The sequence below is a fragment of the Oreochromis aureus genome, linkage group 1, assembly GCF_013358895.1.
Source record: "Oreochromis aureus strain Israel breed Guangdong linkage group 1, ZZ_aureus, whole genome shotgun sequence".
Classification (NCBI taxonomy): Eukaryota; Metazoa; Chordata; class Actinopteri; order Cichliformes; family Cichlidae; genus Oreochromis; species Oreochromis aureus.
In genome coordinates, this window is record NC_052942.1 from 30252444 (window position 1) to 30275130 (window position 22687).

A 22687-nucleotide genomic window follows, 5' to 3' on the forward strand; every position below is an offset into this window, starting at 1 on the left:
TGTTATCACAATGATCTTTGATCTGTTAGCTTTCTCAGCATCCTTTGTGTGCAATAAAATCTATACTGTAACAGGTTTCACCAAAAAACACCTTTCCTTTTTTCAAAATACCATTGTCACGATATTTTGTTAATGTTTAACTGAAGAATTGTGATTTGTCTTTCGCAGCATTGTTCTTTAGAATAAACTCAGTTGACCTTAAGGGAAGAACACGTCACAGCACGTGTTTAGAGTTGTGCGCAGCTTATACCAGAGAAGGAAAGGTCTAGAACAGATCAATAATATGTGATAGAGAGGAACGATTTCACTAATATTTAAAAGCCTACACCTGCAGACAAATCTGATAGGAGAGAGAAACGCTGCTGCAGAATATTTAATGGGGTTTTTTTTGTTTTTTTTGTTTTGTTTTTTTTCTGGATGAGTTTTTTTTTTACTGTTTAGTTCTTCTTCTGTGGTTACAGCTGCAGTTTCTCTCTATACGCCACGTCACACCCACCTCGGACCCAGAAAAGACTGTGAGTGTCGCTGACTGGCCAAAAAGCACAATAATTATCTGCATTAGGCGTTTCATCTGTTCTGAGCTTTGGTGGGAGATTAATCCATGAAAAACGGCTAATCCGATCAGTTTTAAAGCAAACTTTTAAAATGAGTGGAAAATGGCATTTGTTGTTTTTGTTGTTATATATGAAAATCATTTTATGTATTTTTGAACAAAACAAGGATTTAAATTTATCTACAACACATTTTTGGCCCTTAATAGAGTCAGTCGGTAAAAAAAAAAGTATAGATATTACATAGATATTATATAGATATTACATGTTTATACTTCAGTCTATTTTTTTTCTTAAATTAAAAAAAAACTTTTAGTAGTAAAAAGAGCATGGGCCTGTTTGTGCCTCTGTTAAGAAGTAGTGCAGTGACACCTGTTGGTGGATGTTGGAACAATTCACATTTTTCTTAACCCTTAGATGCACAACCTACCAATACCTACACTCTTCCACGAGTGGGGTCAAAAATGACCCCAAATAGAAACAATGCATTTTGCTATAAACTCGGTTGTTTTTCTTCAAAATCTTTAAAACAAAGAGTTGTAATATTTTCATATTTGAGTTATTCCTCATAAAACATGTTTGTGACATGAGGCCCTTTGCATTTTTATTTATTTTTTCATTAATTTTAAGAAATTGCAGTTTTTGTATCACTTGTATCACTTTTGTATGCTTGCTCGGCATATACTGCAGAAGCTGGGTCTTCCCTCTGAAAGGCACAAGTTGTTCATCCACTGTAACACAATCACTGAGGATGAATTTCAGTCTGCAGTTGACCAGGAACAGGCCCCATATGTAGCGGAAAGCTGCCATGTGGTTTGTTTTTAGTCGGTAGGCTCTGGTCCTCTTGTCATCAAAGTGCAAGAAACAGCGAATATGTTCAAATCTTTGAATTGACATAGCAGCCTTGTACAATGGGTTATGCAGATGACTCCCAAAAAACACACCAACTGGTACATCCCAGTTCTTCTCACTTCCTGCAAGAATGGTCAATCAAATGAAGGCCAGGAGCTTAAGTTTGATTACATTTTTCCACTCTTTTCCCCTGTCTGTGGCTACTCTTCGTGCCTCCATGTTTGTGTATGACAGCACCTCTTCTATTATATTATCAGACATCAACATCTTCCATGCATCTATAGGGGAGACAGGACTAAACCCAGGTGCAAGCCCTGGCTGTCTAATTCAGAATATTGTGGCTAGAGCAGTAAGAGGGGCTCATTCTGTTAGACTCAATATCCATTTCCTCTTCAGAGGACTCATCAGAGGGCTCCTCTGTATCTGACTGGCCTTGTTTAGTGGGGGGGACAATAGTCTGGGTCGTCTATATCTTAGATGTCAGATTCTGAGTAAATGCCTCTGATGGGCTCTTCATCCCATCCGTCCAGGATCATTTGTAGGCCAAGGTCCACAGGGATCCTAGCTGGCCTCATAGCAGCCATGTTACTTTTGATATAAAAAAAACCATCATAAAGGACAATGTTTGAAATGCACAGGACACTATAAACAGGGCTGCACATAAATGGTTCGCAGGTGCACATTCACTGTCAAAATAAAAGACGCGTACCAGATAAGAAGTTGGAACGCTCGTTTGCATACATTAGATGTTCTGGAGGAGGACAGACATTTGTTCAGAACTCTTAAAGATGTTGAATAAGCAAGCTCCGTAAGCAATTACTTTGGTGTTCCTCCACCGCAAAAGAAGTGTGTATTCTCTGAATTTCAGGGAATACTTTTATTTTGACAGTGAATGTGCACCTTCGAACCACTTATGTGCAGCCCTGACTATAAATCATGTATGTTACTGTGTAAAAATTAACTCTTGATCCATCAGAAGTGTAAGTGGGTCAGTCAGAGTTGCTAAGAATGAAAGTTTCATAGAAGATTCCATAGGAACTGCTTGGGGTCATTTTTGACCCCACTTGTGGAAGAGTGGGGTAGTGATACAAAAACTGCATTTTTTTTTAATTAATGAAAAAATAAATAAAAATGCAAATGGCCTCATGTTGCAAACATATTTTATGAGGAATACCTGGAATATGAATATATTACAACTTTTCATTTTAAAGATTTTGAAGAAAAACAACCCGTGGGGTCATTTTTGACCCCACGTGTGCATCTAAGGGTTAAAGGAACATTATTTATTTAACTGTGGACATGAAGTACTTTTAATCCATTGAGATTGCTTTAATGGAAGCTGCCCTATTTTGGAAGTGTCAGGTCTGGCTTCATTTGATTTTAATAGAAATAAATGTCACTTCTCTGGTGCTCAAATCACTAATTTGAAAAACTCAGGAACAGCAAGGCTTCTTTGCAGAAACCATGACACAAACCTTTCACAAAAATCAAATAAAGCAGGCATCTATACAGCTAATATCTCCAAAGGTTATCATTTAAAATGTTGTCTTCTGGAGATTTATTAAAACAAGATAATTAAAATAGAACAATTATTAAGCTGCATAATGTTATGCAATTATGCCCCTTTTTTAAAATGTTGCTTCTCTCTGGTAGGATTACTTGGATTATTACAACTATTTATTTAGTTTTAAGTGATTATAATTAAAGTTCAAGAAAAGTCATGATTACAAAGAAAACTTTTTCTTAATACTACAGTCACATTATTGAAGACAGTTATTGGAGACTCTGGCACAACCCAGAGTATTACAACAGTGTGCAATGAACTTAACCTTAAAATGATTGCTTCAAACATGCGTACGCAGTCAGCTTCCATCATAAAAGTCACTTTAGTGTATGAAGTGCAGTGCAGTTTATTTCCAATAATACCGCAAATCCCCCACAAATAGTCACGTAGCTGCTGCAGAATGGTGATTTAACGGCTTGGCGACCATGTTTTTATATAGGAACATAACCAGAATACAAGTTGACAGCTAGTTAAGTTGAGTTTTTTAATACTAAGAGCTGATTGCAAATATGTCCTGCGCTTATTTTTGTGTTCTAGTAGCAAGGAAGTTGTAGTTCTACTTTTCTGTGACTAAACAAGCACGATCTCAGTATTAACTAAAAAATTACAATAATGATTTTTGTTATAATCAGACAGCCCTGACTTACAACAAACAAACTGTATCAATAAAATAGCACTGAGGGTCAGAGGTACAACATGTCTGTTTGATAGTCTGGACGGTCTTAAATTAATAATTCCGAAGATCATTGAGTCATTATTGCTGGTATGTTTTGCACAAATATAAACACATTATTTTCTGTTTTCCGTAGCTATTGGCTCTCCATTCAAGCCCATTGAAAGCTACCAGTACTCAGGTGAGATGGTGATGCTAGACAGTAGGATCTGTTCCATGTTTGTATCTATTAATATTTTTATTAAAATCAGTACTAAAATGTAGGTGAAAAGTGTAACCGAGACAAAGTATTTTCTGCAGTTTTACTTCACTCCTCTACTGCTGGTGTACATGGTGTATGTTCATGTGTACTTTTCCTCTTGTAGCTGTGGAGCGGAACAACTTGATGAGGCTGTCTCAAAGCATCCCCTTCACCCCTGTGCCACCTAGAGGTAAGAACAGTACTTCACAAGGTGAAAATCCCAGCCGAAAGTTTGATGCAGGCAGTTGCAGAATGAGGAAGTATCAAGACGGAACATCACAGATCTGCTTTCAGTATTGTTTGTGCTTTTTTTCCTCACCTATATCTGCAGCTGGGTCAGCAATAGCTGTGGTTTGATTGTGAAGCAAATAAGGGTACTTGTGTGTGTTGTTCATTTTGACTTCACGATTGTCACAAATCTCTTTGCAGATCTGTGCTACCAAATTATCCGCCATTAATACTGCCTGACAAAAGCAGTCACTATTGAAACAGTAAAGCAGCCAAAAGGGATTAAAATTTGCTTAAAAGCTAGTAAAATATTTATATACTGCATGTTTATGGCACAGAATCAAATGCAACAAAACACTTTATCTTCACCTGCTTAGTCCATCTGAATCAAAGAGCTGCTTGAGTGTCTTAAATCTATTTAGATATATATTTTAAATGAGGAAAGCGGAGTCTTATCTTTATAGCTAAGCAAGTCAACTTTAGCACAGATGTTTCATCTGCTGCATGCTCAACATGATCATTGAACAGATGTTCAATTGTTTAAGGAAATGTCAAATAAACCAGTCACATGTAGACATGGTCAAAACAGCTGCTGAAGTGGAAACTAAGTACTAGAATGAGGAAGAAAGGTGATTTTAATGACTTTGAATGTGACACGGTTGTTGTGCCAGACAGGTTTGTCTGAGTATTTTTAGAAACTTCTCCACTTTCTCCACAATCATCTCTGCTTACAGCTGATAGGAAAGCAAGAGTAACTCAAATAACCATTTTTCACAAAAAATGGTTTAATAGTAGATAAAGCTCAATTTCTGCTGCAACTTCAAGATGACGGGGTCAAAATTTGGTGCAAAGCGTATCAAAGCATAGCTCCATCCTGCTTTGTATCAACAGTTCAGGCTGGTGGTGGATGATTAATAGCGTGAAGAATATTTTCTTGGGACACTTTGGACACCTTAGTCAGCCTACGTGAGTTTTGTTCCTATGGTTTTAAGCGATGCTCAATTGATACTACATCCATCTCTTTATACCTACAGTGTACCCATCTTCTGATGGTTGCTCCAGCAAGATAACCCACCATGTCACAAAGCTCAAATCATCAGAAACTGGTTTCTTGAACATTACCATTAATTTACTGTACTCGAATGGTCTCCACAGTCACCAGCTCTCAATCCAATAGAACAACTTTGTTGTTGAATATGTCTCTCAAAGAATTAATGCAGTTCTGGAGGCAAAGGAAGTCCAAGCTGGTGTTATTCGTGCACCTACTAAAGTGGCCTGTGAGTGTATGTTGCCAGATGTTTATGAAGTAGAGTTAGATGTGTTATATGGGTAAGAGGCATGCTGCCAGTTACTAAGCAAATTTCAGAAATAAAATCTGGTTAAGTTCTGTGTGAATTAGTGCTGTAACAGCTGTAAGAGTTGGCCAAAACCACGTTTGACTATTCTTTCAAAGAACATTTAAATATGTTTTACGCGCACAACTTCTCTGTCAGAAGTCCAGCTCCAGTCTGTGCTGCTCAGAACACAAAGAAATGCTTCTTTTTTTTACCCCCGTAATCAAATCTAGAATATTTGTTAACAGCCCTACTATGAACACCTCCAGGATGCGGCACGACACCCAAATGAGTCTGTATGGTCTTTTAACCTTAACCTTTACTCTAGTCCTATTCTAATCTCTAATCTAATGCCAAATATGTTTTATTTTTGTTGTTTTTTTTGTTTTTTTAATTATTCTTCCAAATCATCCAACGAACAAATAAAATAATCACATAAAAAACTACTCAAGGTTTTTCAACACATAAGGTATCAAACACATGTCTCAAGGCTAATTTATTATTAGGGCCCGAGCACAAAAGTGCGAAGGCCCTATTGTATCTGCTCTGTTTCTTATTATTATTATTATTATTATTATTATTATTATTATTATTATTATTATTATTATTATTATTATTATTTCGGCAAATGAATCGGCCTTTTGAGGGCCTAAACATGCTCGAAAACTCATGAAATTTTGCACACGCGTCAGGTCTGGTGAAAATTTACGTATTTTAATGTCCGTAGACATGTCCAGGGAAAATTGGCTCAGTAGCGCCACCTAGAAAAATGAGAAACGCGAGCCCCCGAGATGGGTATGACCTACATGTATAAAACTCGGAACACTTATCTAACGTTCGGAGACGCACATAAAAGTCTATTATGGCCATGTCCTAAACCCAACAGGAAGTCCGCCATTTGGAAGTGAAGGTGACATTTTGGCTCTAATTTTGCCATTTCCATGCCTCGAACTTTTGCGAACTCCTCATTGGAATTTCATTGTACAAGCTTCATATTTGGTCAGTGTCAACTACACACCTGGGCCATGTTAAATTGCGGAGCTTTTGAGTTTTCGAGATACGGTGAGGCCGTGGCGCCACGGCGAATTTCGATGACTCGCCATGAAAATCTTATTGCCTCTCGTTCTGTCATACATTGTCCGACCTTGACCAAAGTGGACACATATGATAAGGCTCCACCCCTGAACATATTTCAACTGCCATATTTGACATCAGGGACAGCGCCACCTAGTGGGAACAGGAAATGTCATGTTTTACACTTTGGGGTACAGTATTGTAATGGGTGACATCTGCAGCCTCAAATTTCTCCAGGAAAGCCTTAAGGAGTTGGTCTTGGGTTACAGAGAAAACTGTGAGTTTTCGCTGAAGGGTGTGACTTCAGCAGCATGGCGAACATTGAGGTCTCGCCATGAAGAAACAAATTAGTGTAACTCAATGAAATCCAATGTGATCAGTACCAGATTTTACAGGGATGATGTCAGACCCGCCCTGAACAGATTGATATGCCCATTGTCAGGAATACGTAGAGCGCCACCTAGTGGCACCAGGAAATGTCATGTCTTTCATTTTGTTGTACTGATTTTCACAGGTTCATCGTGGCCACCTCAAAAGCGGTGAATATCACCATCAGTCCCTGTTGATGCTTCAGTGAGAAAATTGTGACTATAAACTGAACGGCGCACCCTGGTGGCAACGCAGTTCACCATGAAAGATGAAGTGGCTTTTGAGGGGCTTGAAAAGTTTAAAAGTCTTGAAATTTGGCGCACACCTCTAATGTGATGAGGATTTCTTTTTATATGTTCATTTTCCTTGAACAGCGCAAAATGGCTCCACAGCGCCCCCTACAAAATTTCAAAACAACAGCCCCTGCTCTGTGTTTTATGTATGAGTTTGAAACCTGGCAAGCTTATTGGAGATATCAAGATGTACAAAAAGTCTCTTGGAGCAATATCCCAATCCAACAGGAAGTCAGCCATTTTAAAATTAATGTGTAAATTTGGCGACATTTTCCCTCTTTTCAGGCCTCATACTTTGACGAACTCCTCCAAGGGATTTCATTAGATTTACGCGATCTCCTGTGTGTGGAATCTAAAGACCTTTGTGATGTTAAATTGCGAAGCTTTTTACGTTCAGGGAAACGGGGTTGTCATGGCGGCACGTGGAGTTTCAATCACCGCCAAAAGCAGTAACCTGCTGTCGCTCAAAAACACAATGTCCAATCTCTCCCAAAGGTCGCAGGCGTGATGAGACTCAAGCTCGGAAATGTTTGTTATGCCATTTGTCAGTAATGGTTAGAGCGCCAACTAGTGGGACGACTATAATAATGGTTGAATGAGATGAAATTTTAGCTGGTGGTTAAATGCATGAATTCCATCAATGTGACATCAGATCGGAAGCGCTGGTTTTAGGTGTTGGGCTTGGCTCGACGCGCCGGGGGTGCGAGGGCCCTCATATCGCTGCTTGCAGCTTTAATTAGGGCCCGAGCACAAAAGTGCGAAGGCCCTATTGTATCTGCTCTGTTTCTTATTATTATTATTATTATTAGGGCCCGAGCACCGAGAGTGCGAAGGCCCTATTGTATCTGCTCCGTTTCTTATTATTATTATTATTATTATTATTATTCAGGCAAAACAAGGGCCTTTTTGAGGGCTTTAACATGCTCGAAAACTCATGAAATTTTGCACACATGCCAGGTCTGGTGAAAAATTTCGTATTTTAATGGTTTTACATATGAGCACTGGGAAATGGCTCTAGAGCGCCACCTATGCGCTGTTAAATGCAGCCCTACGAACACATCGTTTTAGCTACATCTATGAAATCTGGCACACATGTGTATCATGCCGAGACAAACAAAAAAGTCTGTGGCCACATATGACGCAAACCCAACAGGAAGTCCGCAATTTAGACGTGAAGGTGACATTTTGGCTCTAATTTTGCCATTTCCATGCCTCGAACTTTTGCGAACTCCTCAATGGAATTTCATCGTACAAGCTTCATATTTGGTCAGTGTCAACTACACACCTGGGCCATGTTAAATTGCGGAGCTTTTGAGTTTTCGGGATACTGTGAGGCCGTGGCGCCACGGCGAATTTCGATGACTCGCCATGAAAATCTTATTGCCTCTCGTTCTGTCATACATTGTCCGACCTTGACCAAAGTGGACACATATGATAAGGCTCCACCCCTGAACATATTTCAACTGCCATATTTGACATCAGGGACAGCGCCACATAGTGGGAACAGGAAATGTCATGTTTTACACTTTGGGGTACAGTATTGTAATGGGTGACATCTGCAGCCTCAAATTTCTCCAGGAAAGCCTTAAGGAGTTGGTCTTGGGTTACAGAGAAAACTGTGAGTTTTCGCTGAAGGGTGTGACTCAGCAGCATGGCGAACATTGAGGTCTCGCCATGAAGAAACAAATTAGTGTAACTCAATGAAATCCAATCTGATCAGTACCAGATTTTACAGGGATGATGTCAGACCCGCCCTGAACAGATTGGTATGCCCATTGTCAGGAATACGTAGAGCGCCACCTAGTGGCACCAGGAAATGTCATGTCTTTCATTTTGTTGTACTGATTTTCACAGGTTCATCGTGGCCACCTCAAAAGCGGTGAGTATCACCATCAGTCCTTCATGATGCTTCTGTGCGAAAATTGTGACTTTAAACTGAACGGCGCACCCTGGTGGCAACGCGGTTCACCATGAAAGACGAAGTGCCTTTTGAGGGGCTTGGAAATTTTAAAAAGTCTTGGAATTTGGCCCAAACCTCCAATGTGATGAGGGCTTTGTTGTTATGTGATCATTTTCCTTGAATAGTGCAAAATGGCTCCACAGCGCCCCCTACAAAATTTCAAAACATCAGCCCCTGCTCTGTGTTTTATTTATAAGTCTGAAACCTGGTAAGCTTATGGAGGATATCAAGATGTACAAAAAAGTCTCTTGGAGCAATATCCCAAATCCAACAGGAAGTCAGCCATTTTAAAATTAAGGTGTAATTTTAGCCACTTTTTCGCCTCTTTTCAGGCCTCATACTTTGACGAACTCCTCCTAGGGATTTCATTAGATTTACGCGATCTCCTGTGTGTGGAATCTAAAGACCTTTGTGATGTTAAATTGCGAAGCTTTTTACGCTCAGGGAAACGGGTGGTCATGGCGGCACGTGGAGTTTCAATCACTCGCCAAAAGCAGTAACCTGCTGTCGCTCAAAACACAATGTCCAATCTATCCCAAAGGTCGCAGGCGTGATGAGACTCGAGCTCGGAAATGTTTGTTATGCCATTTGTCAGTAATGGTTAGAGCGCCACCTAGTGGGACGACTATAATAATGGTTGAATGAGATGAAATTTTAGCTGGTGGTTAAATGCATGAATTCCATCAATGTGACATGAGATCGGAAGCGCTGGTTTTAGGTGTTGGGCTTGGCTCGACGCGCCGGGGGTGCGAGGGCCCTCATATCGCTGCTTGCAGCTTTAATTATTATTATTATTATTATTCAGGCAAAAGAAGGGCCTTTTTGAGGGCTTTAACATGCTCGAAAACTCTTGGAATTTTGCACACATGCCAGGTCTGGTGAAAATTTTGTATTTTAATGGTTTTACGTATGAGCACTGGGAAATGGCTCAGTAGCGCCACCTATGCCTTGTTAAATGCAGCCCCACGGACACATCGTTTTAGCTACATGTATGAAATTTGGCACATGTGTATCATGCCAAGACGAACAAAAAGTCAGTGGGACCATTGACGCAAACCCAACAGGAAGTCCGCCATTTGGAAGTGAAGGTGACATTTTGGCTCTAATTTTGCCATTTCCATGCCTCGAACTTTTGCGAACTCCTCATTGGAATTTCATCGTACAAGCTTCATATTTGGTCAGTGTCAACTACACACCCTGCGCCATGTTAAATTGCGGAGCTTTTGAGTTTTCGGGATACGGTGAGGCCGTGGCGCCACGGCGAATTTCAATGACTCGCCATGAAAATCTTATTGCCTCTCGTTCTGTCATACATTGTCCGACCTTGACCAAAGTGGACACATATGATAAGGCTCCACCCTGAACATATTTCAACTGCCATATTTGACATCAGGTACAGCGCCACCTAGTGGGAACAGGAAATGTCATGTTTTACACTTTGGGGTACAGTATTGTAATGGGTGACATCTGCAGCCTCAAATTTCTCCAGGAAAGCCTTAAGGAGTTGGTCTTGGGTTACAGAGAAAACTGTGAGTTTTCGCTGAAGGGTGTGACCCCAGCAGCATGGCGAACATTGAGGTCTCGCCATGAAGAAACAAATTAGTATAACTCAATGAAATCCAATCTGATCAGTACCAGATTTTACAGGGATGATGTCAGACCCGCCCTGAACAGATTGATATGCCCATTGTCAGGAATACGTAGAGCGCCACCTAGTGGCACCAGGAAATGTCATGTCTTTCATTTTGTTGTACTGATTTTCACAGGTTCATCGTGGCCACCTCAAAAGCGGTGAATATCACCATCAGTCCCTCTTGATGCTTCAGTGAGAAAATTGTGACTATAAACTGAACGGCGCACCCTGGTGGCAACGCAGTTCACCATGAAAGATGAAGTGGCTTTTGAGGGGCTTGAAAAGTTTAAAAGTCTTGAAATTTGGCGCACACCTCTAATGTGATGAGGATTTCTTTTTATATGTTCATTTTCCTTGAACAGCGCAAAATGGCTCCACAGCGCCCCCTACAAAATTTCAAAACATCAGCCCCTGCTCTGTGTTTTATTTATAAGTCTGAAACCTGGTAAGCTTATTGGAGATATCAAGATGTACAAAAAGTCTCTTGGAGCAATATCCCAAATCCAACAGGAAGTCAGCCATTTTAAAATTAATGTGTAAATTTGGCGACATTTTCCCTCTTTTCAGGCCTCATACTTTGACGAACTCCTCCAAGGGATTTCATCAGATTAACCCGATCTCCTGCGTGTGGAATCTAAAGACCTTTGTGATGTTAAATTGCGAAGCTTTTTACGTTCAGGGAAACGGGGTGGCCATGGCGGCACGTGGAGTTTCAATCACCGCCAAAAGCAGTAATCTGCTGTCACTCAAAAACACAATGTCCAATCTCTCCCAAAGGTCGCAAGCGTGATGAGACTCGAGCTCGGAAATGTTTGTTATGCCATTTGTCAGTAATGGTTAGAGCGCCACCTAGTGGGATGACTATAATATTGGTTGAATGAGATGAAATTTTAGCTGATGGTTAAATGCATGAATTCCATCAATGTGACATCAGATCGGAAGCGCTGGTTTTAGGTGTTGGGCTTGGCTCGACACGCCGGGTGCGAGGGCCCTCATATCGCTGCTTGCAGCTTTAATTATTATTATTATTATTATTATTATTATTATTATTATTATTTCGGCAAATGAATCGGCCTTTTGAGGGCCTAAACATGCTCGAAAACTCATGAAATTTTGCAGACGCGTCAGGTCTGGTGAAAATTTACGTATTTTAATGTCCGTGAGACATGTCCAGGGAAAATTGGCTCAGTAGCGCCACCTAGAAAAATGAGAAACGCGAGCCCCGAGATGGGTATGACCTACATGTATAAAACTCGAACACATATCTAGCGCTCGGAGACGCACATAAAAGTCTATTATGGCCATGTCCTAAACCCAACAGGAAGTCCGCCATTTGGAAGTGAAGTTGACATTTTGGCTCTAATTTTGCCATTTCCATGCCTCGAACTTTGCGAACTCCTCATTGGAATTTCATCGTCCAAGCTTCATATTTGGTCAGTGTCAACTACACACCTGGGCCATGTTAAATTGCGGAGCTTTTGAGTTTTCGGGTTACTGTGAGGCCGTGGCGCCACGGCGAATTTCGATGACTCGCCATGAAAATCTTATTGCCTCTCGTTCTGTCATACATTGTCCGACCTTGACCAAAGTGGACACATATGATAAGGCTCCACCCCTGAACATATTTCAACTGCCATATTTGACACCAGGGACAGCGCCACCTAGTGGGAACAGGAAATGTCATGTTTTACACTTTGGGGTACAGTATTGTAATGGGTGACATCTGCAGCCTCAAATTTCTCCAGGAAAGCCTTAAGGAGTTGGTCTTGGGTTACAGAGAAAACTGTGAGTTTTCGCTGAAGGGTGTGACCCCAGCAGCATGGCGAACATTGAGGTCTCGCCATGAAGAAACAAATTAGTGTAACTCAATGAAATCCAATCTGATCAGTACCAGATTTTACAGGGATGATGTCAGACCCGCCCTGAACAGATTGATATGCCCATTGTCAGGAATACGTAGAGCGCCACCTAGTGGCACCAGGAAATGTCATGTCTTTCATTTTGTTGTACTGATTTTCACAGGTTCATCGTGGCCACCTCAAAAGCGGTGAATATCACCATCAGTCCCTCTTGATGCTTCAGTGAGAAAAATTGTGACTATAAACTGAACGGCGCACCCTGGTGGCAGCGCAGTTCACCATGAAAGATGAAGTGGCTTTTGAGGGACTTGAAAAGTTTAAAAGTCTTGAAATTTGGCGCACACCTCTAATGTGATGAGGGATTTCTTTTTATATGTTCATTTTCCTTGAACAGCGCAAAATGGCTCCACAGCGCCCCTACAAAATTTCAAAACAACAGCCCCTGCTCTGTGTGTTTTATGTATGAGTTTGAAACCTGGCAAGCTTATTGGAGATATCAAGATGTACAAAAAGTCTCTTGGAGCAATATCCCAAATCCAACAGGAAGTCAGCCATTTTAAAATTAATGTGTAAATTTGGCGACATTTTCCCTCTTTTCAGGCCTCATACTTTGACGAACTCCTCCAAGGGATTTCATTAGATTTACGCGATCTCCTGTGTGTGGAATCTAAAGACCTTTGTGATGTTAAATTGCGAAGCTTTTTACGTTCAGGGAAAGGGGTGGTCATGGCGGCACGTGGAGTTTCACTCACTCGCCAAAAGCAGTAACCTGCTGTCGCTCAAAAACACAATGTCCAATCTCTCCCAAAGTTCGCAGGCGTGATGAGACTCGAGCTCGGAAATGTTTGTTATGCCATTTGTCAGCAATGGTTAGAGCGCCACCTAGTGGGACGACTATAATAATGGTTGAATGAGATGAAATTTTAGCTGGTGGTTAAATGCATGAATTCCATCAATGTGACATCAGATCGGAAGCGCTGGTTTTAGGTGTTGGGCTTGGCTCGACGCTACCGGGGTGCGAGGGCCCTCATATCGCTGCTTGCAGCTTTAATTATTATTATTATTATTATTATTATTATTATTTCGGCAAATGAATCGGCCTTTTGAGGGCCTAAACATGCTCGAAAACTCATGAAATTTTGCAGACGCGTCAGGTCTGGTGAAAATTTACGTATTTTAATGTCCGTGAGACATGTCCAGGGAAAATTGGCTCAGTAGCGCCACCTAGAAAAATGAGAAACGCGAGCCCCGAGATGGGTATGACCTACATGTATAAAACTCGAACACATATCTAACGCTCGAGACGCACATAAAAGTCTATTATGGCCATGTCCTAAACCCAACAGGAAGTCCGCCATTTGGAAGTGAAGGTGACATTTTGGCTCTAATTTTGCCATTTCCATGCCTCGAACTTTTGCGAACTCCTCATTGGAATTTCATCGTACAAGCTTCATATTTGGTCAGTGTCAACTACACACCTGGGCCATGTTAAATTGCGGAGCTTTTGAGTTTTCGGGTTACTGTGAGGCCGTGGCGCCACGGCGAATTTCGATGACTCGCCATGAAAATCTTATTGCCTCTCGTTCTGTCATACATTGTCCGACCTTGACCAAAGTGGACACATATGATAAGGCTCCACCCCTGAACATATTTCAACTGCCATATTTGACACCAGGGACAGCGCCACCTAGTGGGAACAGGAAATGTCATGTTTTACACTTTGGGGTACAGTATTGTAATGGGTGACATCTGCAGCCTCAAATTTCTCCAGGAAAGCCTTAAGGAGTTGGTCTTGGGTAACAGAGAAAACTGTGAGTTTTCGCTGAAGGTGTGACCCCAGCAGCATGGCGAACATTGAGGTCTCGCCATGAAGAAACAAATTAGTGTAACTCAATGAAATCCAATGTGATCAGTACCAGATTTTACAGGGATGATGTCAGACCCGCCCTGAACAGATTGGTATGCCCATTGTCAGGAATACGTAGAGCGCCACCTAGTGGCACCAGGAAATGTCATGTCTTTCATTTTGTTGTACTGATTTTCACAGGTTCATCGTGGCCACCTCAAAAGTGGTGAATATCACCATCAGTCCCTCTTGATGCTTCAGTGAGAAAATTGTGACTATAAACTGAACGGCGCACCCTGGTGGCAGCGCAGTTCACCATGAAAGATGAAGTGGCTTTTGAGGGGCTTGAAAAGTTTAAAAGTCTTGAAATTTGGCGCACACCTCTAATGTGATGAGGATTTCTTTTATATGTTCATTTTCCTTGAAGAGCGCAAAATGGCTCCACAGCGCCCCTACAAAATTTCAAAACAACAGCCCCTGCTCTGTGTTTTATGTATGAGTTTGAAACCTGGCAAGCTTATTGGAGATATCAAGATGTACAAAAAGTCTCTTGGAGCAATATCCCAAATCCAACAGGAAGTCAGCCATTTTAAAATTAATGTGTAAATTTGGCGACATTTTCCCCTCTTTTCAGGCCTCATACTTTGACGAACTCCTCCAAGGGATTTCATTAGATTTACGCGATCTCCTGTGTGTGGAATCTAAAGACCTTTGTGATGTTAAATTGCGAAGCTTTTACGTTCAGGGAACGGGGTGGTCATGGCGGCACGTGGAGTTTCAATCACCGCCACAAAGCAGTAACCTGCTGTCGCTCAAAAACACAATGTCCAATCTCTCCCAAAGGTCGCAGGCGTGATGAGACTCGAGTTCGGAAATGTTTGTTATGCCATTTGTCAGTAATGGTTAGAGCGCCACCTAGTGGGACGACTATAATAATGGTTGAATGAGATGAAATTTTAGCTGGTGGTTAAATGCATGAATTCCATCAATGTGACATCAGATCGGAAGCGCTGGTTTTAGGTGTTGGGCTTGGCTCGACGTGCCGGGGGTGCGAGGGCCCTCCTATCGCTGCTTGCAGCTTTAATTGGCAGATTATTTTTGCACTTCTGTTGCTGGTGTTACCATTGTAGTTCTTCTTTTGTTATATTATTCTTGATGAATGTCGCTCACTTTACCAGACTGTATGAATTTATTTCTATGTCCTGTTCAGAGGCTTGTTGGTTGATCAATATCTGTTCAATTTATTTGATCAAATTGCTGAATTAATGATCCCTTTTTTTAATTAATCGGTCACTACAGTTGAGTTTTTACCTCTGTTTTGTTGTTCTGCATGTTGGCTTTGTATGGCGATACTGGTACAAACTAAATGTAAATACTGGTTCTTAGAGAAGTGGATGCAAACTCTAAGTGGCCTAAGAGCGTTCAAGGACCTGCAGTTCTTGTTACACCTGGATTTATTGGCTGTTGTTTCCTGAGCCCTTGTCTGCTCCTAATGAGGAGCAGGAAGAGGAAGAGTGGAACAAAGAGTTTTCAGGCTCTGACTGACACACCCAGAGAAGCTCTGTGCCAATTTTCCAAAACATAAGTTGGAAAAAACCCACTCATTCAGTAGAATAAGTTTAATAAGTCCCTGATGAGGATGCATCTTGTAACTGCGCTGACTTCAGTTAAAGTCCAGCCCAAAGACATTGTTTGTTTGCCTTCTTTGATATAAATGTCCCAAGAATAATCAATCGAAAAGTGACTTAAAGTATTCAAATACAGAGCAGGGAAGAGAAATGTGTAACAAATATACATCCCTTATTTATCCATGTGAAAATCTATAAAAGTGGTAGCAAAGATTGTAGTGATAATAAAGACAAAACATTTGGATCATATGCAAATATGCACCAGATGCCCCCAGAAAATAAATAAAGTGCATTGACATGGAGCAAGAGTACTACTTTCAGACTCCAGACCAACAATTGTGAAACAAAGTGAGAGCAGCGGCTTGTACATTTTACACGTGTACAGTCAGAATATGTTAGTTTGTCCAATGATGTTTGAGCTTCTGAAAATTGGACCTTTATAGTAAAATGGCTGTAATTCCTAACCGGTTAAAGTTGTACTTTTTATTTGTTTATTTTTCTTTGCATTAATGGAAATTATGCCATTTACGAAAAGATTTGCCTCAAGATGCTTTAGGTAAAAACCCACAAATATTATGGTAAAAACCCAAACAATTAGGCAATTAGGAAAAATGAGCATAGAGCATAACTAGCTGCTCGACCCGCAGCTACCGTAGTTAAAGAGACATTGAATCAAATCTGTCGAAACAAGCGCTTGTCACTATTAGACCAACACGCCTGCACGAATGAGATTTAAAAGCTACTGTTTATTTTAAGGTTGTGACAGCGTGAGGTGTAATCATCACCTGCTGCTCTGTGTTCCTTCAGGGGAGCCGGTGACCGTTTACCGTCTGGAGGAGAGCTCCCCGAACACGATCAACAACAGCATGTCTTCCTGGGCTCAGCGGGGCCTCTGTGCAAAAATAGAGTTTCTCAGCAAGGAGGAGATGGGCGGAGGACTCAGACGGGCCCTCAAGGTGCTCTGTACCTGGTCAGAGTACGACATCCTGAAACCAGGACACCTGTATATAGTCAAATCCTTCCTTCCTGAGGTGGTCCGAACATGGCAGAGTATCTACAAGGAGGACACCGTGCTCCATCTTTGTCTCAGGGTAAAATATTTTGACCTGTGGATTACTCTGGCATGTTGGTGTTAGCAAAATAATGTCATTTATGGCAGTATTTTAACATCTTTATTCGTTTATCCCTGTTGGCAACCCTCACATGCACTGCTTTGTGTAACGTTGCGTTATAAAGGTTATTTGAAGCCCTTCATCCAGTGCTGCTTTGTGTCACTGCAGGAAATTCAACAACAACGAGCTGCTCAGAAACTGACATTTGCTTTCAACCAAATCAGGCCGAAGACAATCCCCTATTCACCGAGGTAAGTGTGCCTGACACAGAAATCCCATTCAGCCATAAAGTACAGAACCACTTTCAGGCTTTATTTTTCATATCCTACCATTTCTCTTATTTCTGTCAGTCATTCACTAGGGTGTACAACATCCTACATCTACTTTGATGAGCATGTCTGTCACTGTGTCATCAGTGGGTACTAGTATCAGTTCTTTAAAAATCTAATTATATTTCCATACAAATATTTTTTCAGACCTTGACTACAAGCTTGTTCAAGTTTTCCATCTGCGACATAAACATTAACTTGTTCAAGAGCCGTGTTTGTCATGCGTCATGGTGACATTTTTTATTTACACTGTTACAACCACTGAAAAACACCCCTGTACATCTACATAATAAAAATAGAGCCTGTTGGAAGATGGTGGCTAGATAAAGCCATTATTGTCATCCTGTGTTCTTATTTATTGTCATAGTCTGAACTACAGGCTAGTCTACATACCTTTATTTGTTAAGCAAATGAACACTTCGTTTACTATTCATCTGTATCAGTTTTGCAGGCCTCATTTTCCAGGACTTAAAGCATAAAAGTCAAAGATTTCACTTCCTTTTTTTTTTTTTTTTTTTTTTTTTTTTTTTTTAAGCTTGTTACAGCTTTAACAGTTCTGGTCAGCTGGACAAACTCTTGTTTTTTTTATTAAAGCATTAAAGCCACAGTCGGCCTCTTTTTCCATCTCAATGTGTGTAATCTGATATCATTCTGGTCATCGCATCAGTCACAATAATTCAAACCAATGTCTAAAAATGACCACTGATGAGTCATCGCAACAGCAACCAGGCCAGTATTTCCTGAGACCACTTCAAAATAAAAATCAGCTTATATTAATTAGTGCAGTGCTTTCACAAAACAGGAAGAGTTTCGTTTGCACTGGCAGTGAGCAGAGTTTGTGTGCGTCTTTTGATCTGTTTGAGGTTTTTTTCTTGTACAGTGCTCCTGTTGTTCTCATGTGATGTGCTCCATGAGGGCTAAAAGTCTTTGTTAAAATGTTTTTAACATAGATATTGCTTTACTTTATGGGTTCAGTCACCAGCGTCACATCATTCAGTTATTTGGTGGTATTTTGATATCATCTCTTTGAGATCCAGCCATTTAGTGAGCTTGATATTTCATGTGTTATTGCAGTTCACCTTGCTCGGCTGCTTTCCAAATTAAAATGCAAAGCAGTTGCCACATTTCTGGTGCAAATATTTGCATTTTAAGAAGCCAAACTAATGTTTCCTGGAGCACCAAAGACTTTCTGTCATTTGAAATGTTTGGGTTTTTTTTTCTTTTTCTTAACTTTAAATGCAGTTTATTTTTAAACTAATACCAAGTCTCCATAATGAAAACTTAATGCATGATATATTTTGTTGCATCTTTTCCAACAACTTCAAACTGCTTTTGAATGAAGCCTGTCCTGCTATGTGCTTTCAGGTTCCTGGAGGTCTTTTTGCTGTATTGCCACTCTGCTGGACAGTGGTTCGCTATAGAGGAGTGCATTACCGGCGAGTTCAGGAAGTTCAACAACAACAACGGTGATGAGATCGTCCCCACCAATCTCCTGGAGGAAACCATGCTGGCCTTCAGCCACTGGACCTACGAGTACACCCGGGGAGAGCTACTGGTGCTCGACTTGCAGGGTAAAATGTCTTCGCACACCCTCGGGACATGTGATGGGTCCCACCTAATACAACTACAACTCATCTTTCAATGCCTCAAAAACTGTCAAGTTCATTTATTTAACAATAGAATCCATCACTTTCAGTTAAGGAGTTCAAGACAAAGGGCTTGTTTAGAAATGATGACATCTATACTTGTAGTTGACAAACGTGAGCAATTAGCTGAGGTGTTCTCATCTTCTTTACTCTGTCAGCTGTGAAACAAATCTTGTGCCTCCTGTAGGTGTCGGGGAGATTCTGACGGATCCTTCAGTTATAAAGAGCGGTGAGAAGGGGTGAGTGCTCCATTTCTCACATAAACCAGTTGCCCTTTTAATCTGTGATGTGATTTCAGAATTAGAATACTTTATTTTTCTCAGAGGAAATGATGCAGTCACAGTTGCTCCAAGACAGTAAGAACAGCAACTAGCAAGTTAAAGTTAAATAGTACAGTATATTACAAAATGGATCTAATTTATAAATATCCCAACATATTACAAAGAATTGACTATAGGTAAAGTTAAAATTATACTGTCTTCATATTTAATTCAGTTTTAACATTACTGTCAGTTTGTCCTAAATGATGTCTCTGTGCCTGCTGCAGATCTTACGATATGATATTTGGACCCGCAAACCTGGGAGACGATGCTATTAGAAACTTCCGTACAAAACACCACTGCAACTCCTGCTGTCGGAAACTCAAACTTCCTGGTGAGAGAGATTTAATTGTTGCTTTAGTTAAATTAATTTTCACTTTAATCTTACATGAAATGAGTGGGTCGCAAACAGTGGGGCCTGGAGCCATTACAGGTGGAGACCAGGGGATTTTAGTAAGATTTAACTTGATCTGCTTCTGAGGTGGGACATGCTAAGAAAAAATCCAAAGCCCAGGTGATACATGATTTTATAGACATACTAAAGTGTTTTTTTTTCTGCTGGCCAGACATTGTGGATTATGGAAGGTGGATGAGTGCAATCATAAAGGGTGTACATCAACCTTCTGCTGCCCCACAGTCATCAGTAATACCACAGGGGCTACCACACTACAACAGTAGTTATATCTAAAGTATCTCACAAAACAGCTGTTCTCACATTAGAAAAAGACGCTTTGTTCCACATTTAGCTTCTTGCATATTTCCATTTGTAGTCTCTGGGCAGGAATATGTAACACTAAATGGGTTATAAACAAAAAAGCAAACGCATATCAGACATACCGGTACAAGTTCCAGTCATAATCAAATGCACATGCAAACCTTCAACCCTTACATCACCTCTCCGCCCACGGAAGATACTACTGTGAAACCGCACACGTCAATTTGTGCGCACACATCCTTTCATTGGTCGCGCTATAACGTCAACAGAATAAAATTGGTGACAAACGGGGCTGCTTACTGGCCGCTGATTCATGCTTGTTTAAAAAAAAAACCTCACACCTGATGATGATAATATTAATATTATTAATATTTATTTACATTCCCATTTAAAAAGTTTGGGTTTTTATTTACAATTGCATGCAGAGTTTTTTATTATTTTGTGTTGAAGCTGTCTATTATTTTATCTAGATGTATTTTCATTAACGTATCCATAGATTTTTAATTCTTCTGTGTTTTATGTACTCTTATTCTGCTTATAAGCCAATTAAAATTGTACTTTAAAAAAAAAAATGTATTCTACATTATTGCATACATGTTTCGTTATTAGGTTGCCACTTATCTGTGAAGCTTTTTGAACTGCACAAACCTGCGTGAATTCTGATTTATTGACCACACTTTAACTTTGTTCCCATTTTTCATGTTCACCAGATCTGAAGAGGAACGACTACACACCAGATAAGGTGACATTCCCACAAGAAGAACCTCCCAGCGCCGGGGGTGGCGTTAAAGAGTCCCGCCAATCAATGAGGCTGATGCTGTGATGCGTGCGAGGAGACACTAACCTGATTCATTATAGTCATAGCCAAGGAGCAAGAAGGTGCAATGAACTGGAATAGCTATGTTTCAGTGGAAACCAGTGCATGCAGACTGTGTCATGTTTTTCTGTCCCGCCCACCAAAATGCTGTGTGAACATAAATCAACCATCTTACTCTTTGTTTTTGTTTGTTTTTTTTAGTATATACTTGGGAAGGGTGTGGAGAAGGTTTTAAAATATTTTGTACAATTTTATGAATATATATATATATATGTAAACTGGATATATCAACAGGTACAGTGTCATTGCAAAGGATTTATTTATTAAGAAGTCTGAAAAGTTGCCTTGTTTTACCAAAAAAAGAAGAAAAAAAAAGAACAAATCTAAGTGCATTGTATATCTGTTACAGCAGCTTCAGAAGAGATCGCTTGCTGAAACCGAGTCACTGCTACACGGCGGATTGCCACCAGATCATTTTTACAGACTTGTATCAAACGTTTTGTCTCTTAGTTATTGAAAACATATACACGAATAAAGATCTTGTAAAGTATGGGCAGATTGCAATGCAACTTTTACAGAACAATGTATGTAATTTTATTGTATTGAAAGTGTGTCCAGCAAAATATCGATGATAGTTTTTATTGTTACAAAGGTACTATTGCTATATCTTTGTCATCAACTATTGTATGAGCAAATTACAGTCTAGTGTATCTTATAGATACTGTTACCTGGCATGAGCTGAACAGATAAAAATATTTTATTCAGGGGAAGTGACAAACATAAGGGTATTACTGTATACATTTTGTACTGGATATCATTTAAAAAAAATAAAATGTTAAAGTTTTAGCAACATCGCCCAAGTCTTAAAATAATCATTGTGTTAACATTTGTGGTCTCTATTCAGATTCTAACTCTTATGTTTCTGCCTGCCTGCAGCTCTTACAGTAAGTACACATCAATATTTTGCTCTTTTTTTTTTTTATTCTAAGTTATGATATTATTATTGTTATTATAAGCTAAATAATTATGAACATGGGGATTTTGTGCTTTTTCTGTGTCAGATCTAAAAAAACAAGACAGATGGTTTGGTAAAATGCACTTTAAATGCATCACCGTTAGTGACGGCCAGTCAGGTGCATGGAGAAATGACCTTAACGAACCTTAACATTTATGATCAAACCTAAAAAGAAAGGTAACAGTTTAACCAGAAAGCAAAAATTAATTTACAGATTATATTAATTGATCGTCATCAATAATACGAAAAAAATAAAAGTGAAACCGATAGTTAAAATTATAACTTAAAAGTTGAAAATTATTAACAAGATTTAGGTTAGCCAACTGTAGTGGTTAACTAAGGCTGAGTAGTAAAATATTAATAAAAAGCTGGAAATTATTAGCCACTGGTAGGTTAGCTTATGGAAACTGTTCAAACTCGTATATAATAGTATCGGAGACACTGAATCGTGAGGTACCCACCTGTTAAAATTGTAACTGATAGTGTGAATCAAGGAGTTTGTTGCCAAAAAAATGGACAAACAGCTGAAAGTGTCTATAAAACATAACCAAAAGGAGTGGAATACTGAAATAGTTGTCCTGAACTAATAACTGGGAATGTGTGAGTGTTTGGAGCTACTGGCATAACT

General features: G+C 40.0%; 1 protein-coding gene across 4 annotated transcripts in view; it reads left to right on the top strand.

The window, feature by feature from the left end:
- The window catches only part of trpm7 (transient receptor potential cation channel, subfamily M, member 7), a 107095-nt gene extending 85197 nt beyond the window's left edge, over window positions 1-21898 (top strand). For 2 of the 4 annotated variants that reach the window (XM_039612309.1, XM_039612300.1), the window contains exons 32-40: window positions 462-515; window positions 3777-3821; window positions 4006-4071; window positions 16913-17196; window positions 17386-17468; window positions 18912-19117; window positions 19380-19431; window positions 19740-19846; window positions 20938-21898. In XM_039612309.1, coding sequence (XP_039468243.1) covers window positions 462-515; window positions 3777-3821; window positions 4006-4071; window positions 16913-17196; window positions 17386-17468; window positions 18912-19117; window positions 19380-19431; window positions 19740-19846; window positions 20938-21050 — 1010 coding nt within the window. In that variant the 3' untranslated portion in view covers window positions 21051-21898. Of the gene's footprint in view, window positions 1-461; window positions 516-3776; window positions 3822-4005; window positions 4072-7031; window positions 7057-16912; window positions 17197-17385; window positions 17469-18911; window positions 19118-19379; window positions 19432-19739; window positions 19847-20937 lie in introns of those variants that run through there. The other 2 variants (XM_039612312.1, XR_005613096.1) reach the window with 2 other exon arrangements.
- The last annotated feature ends 789 nt before the right edge of the window (window positions 21899-22687 follow it).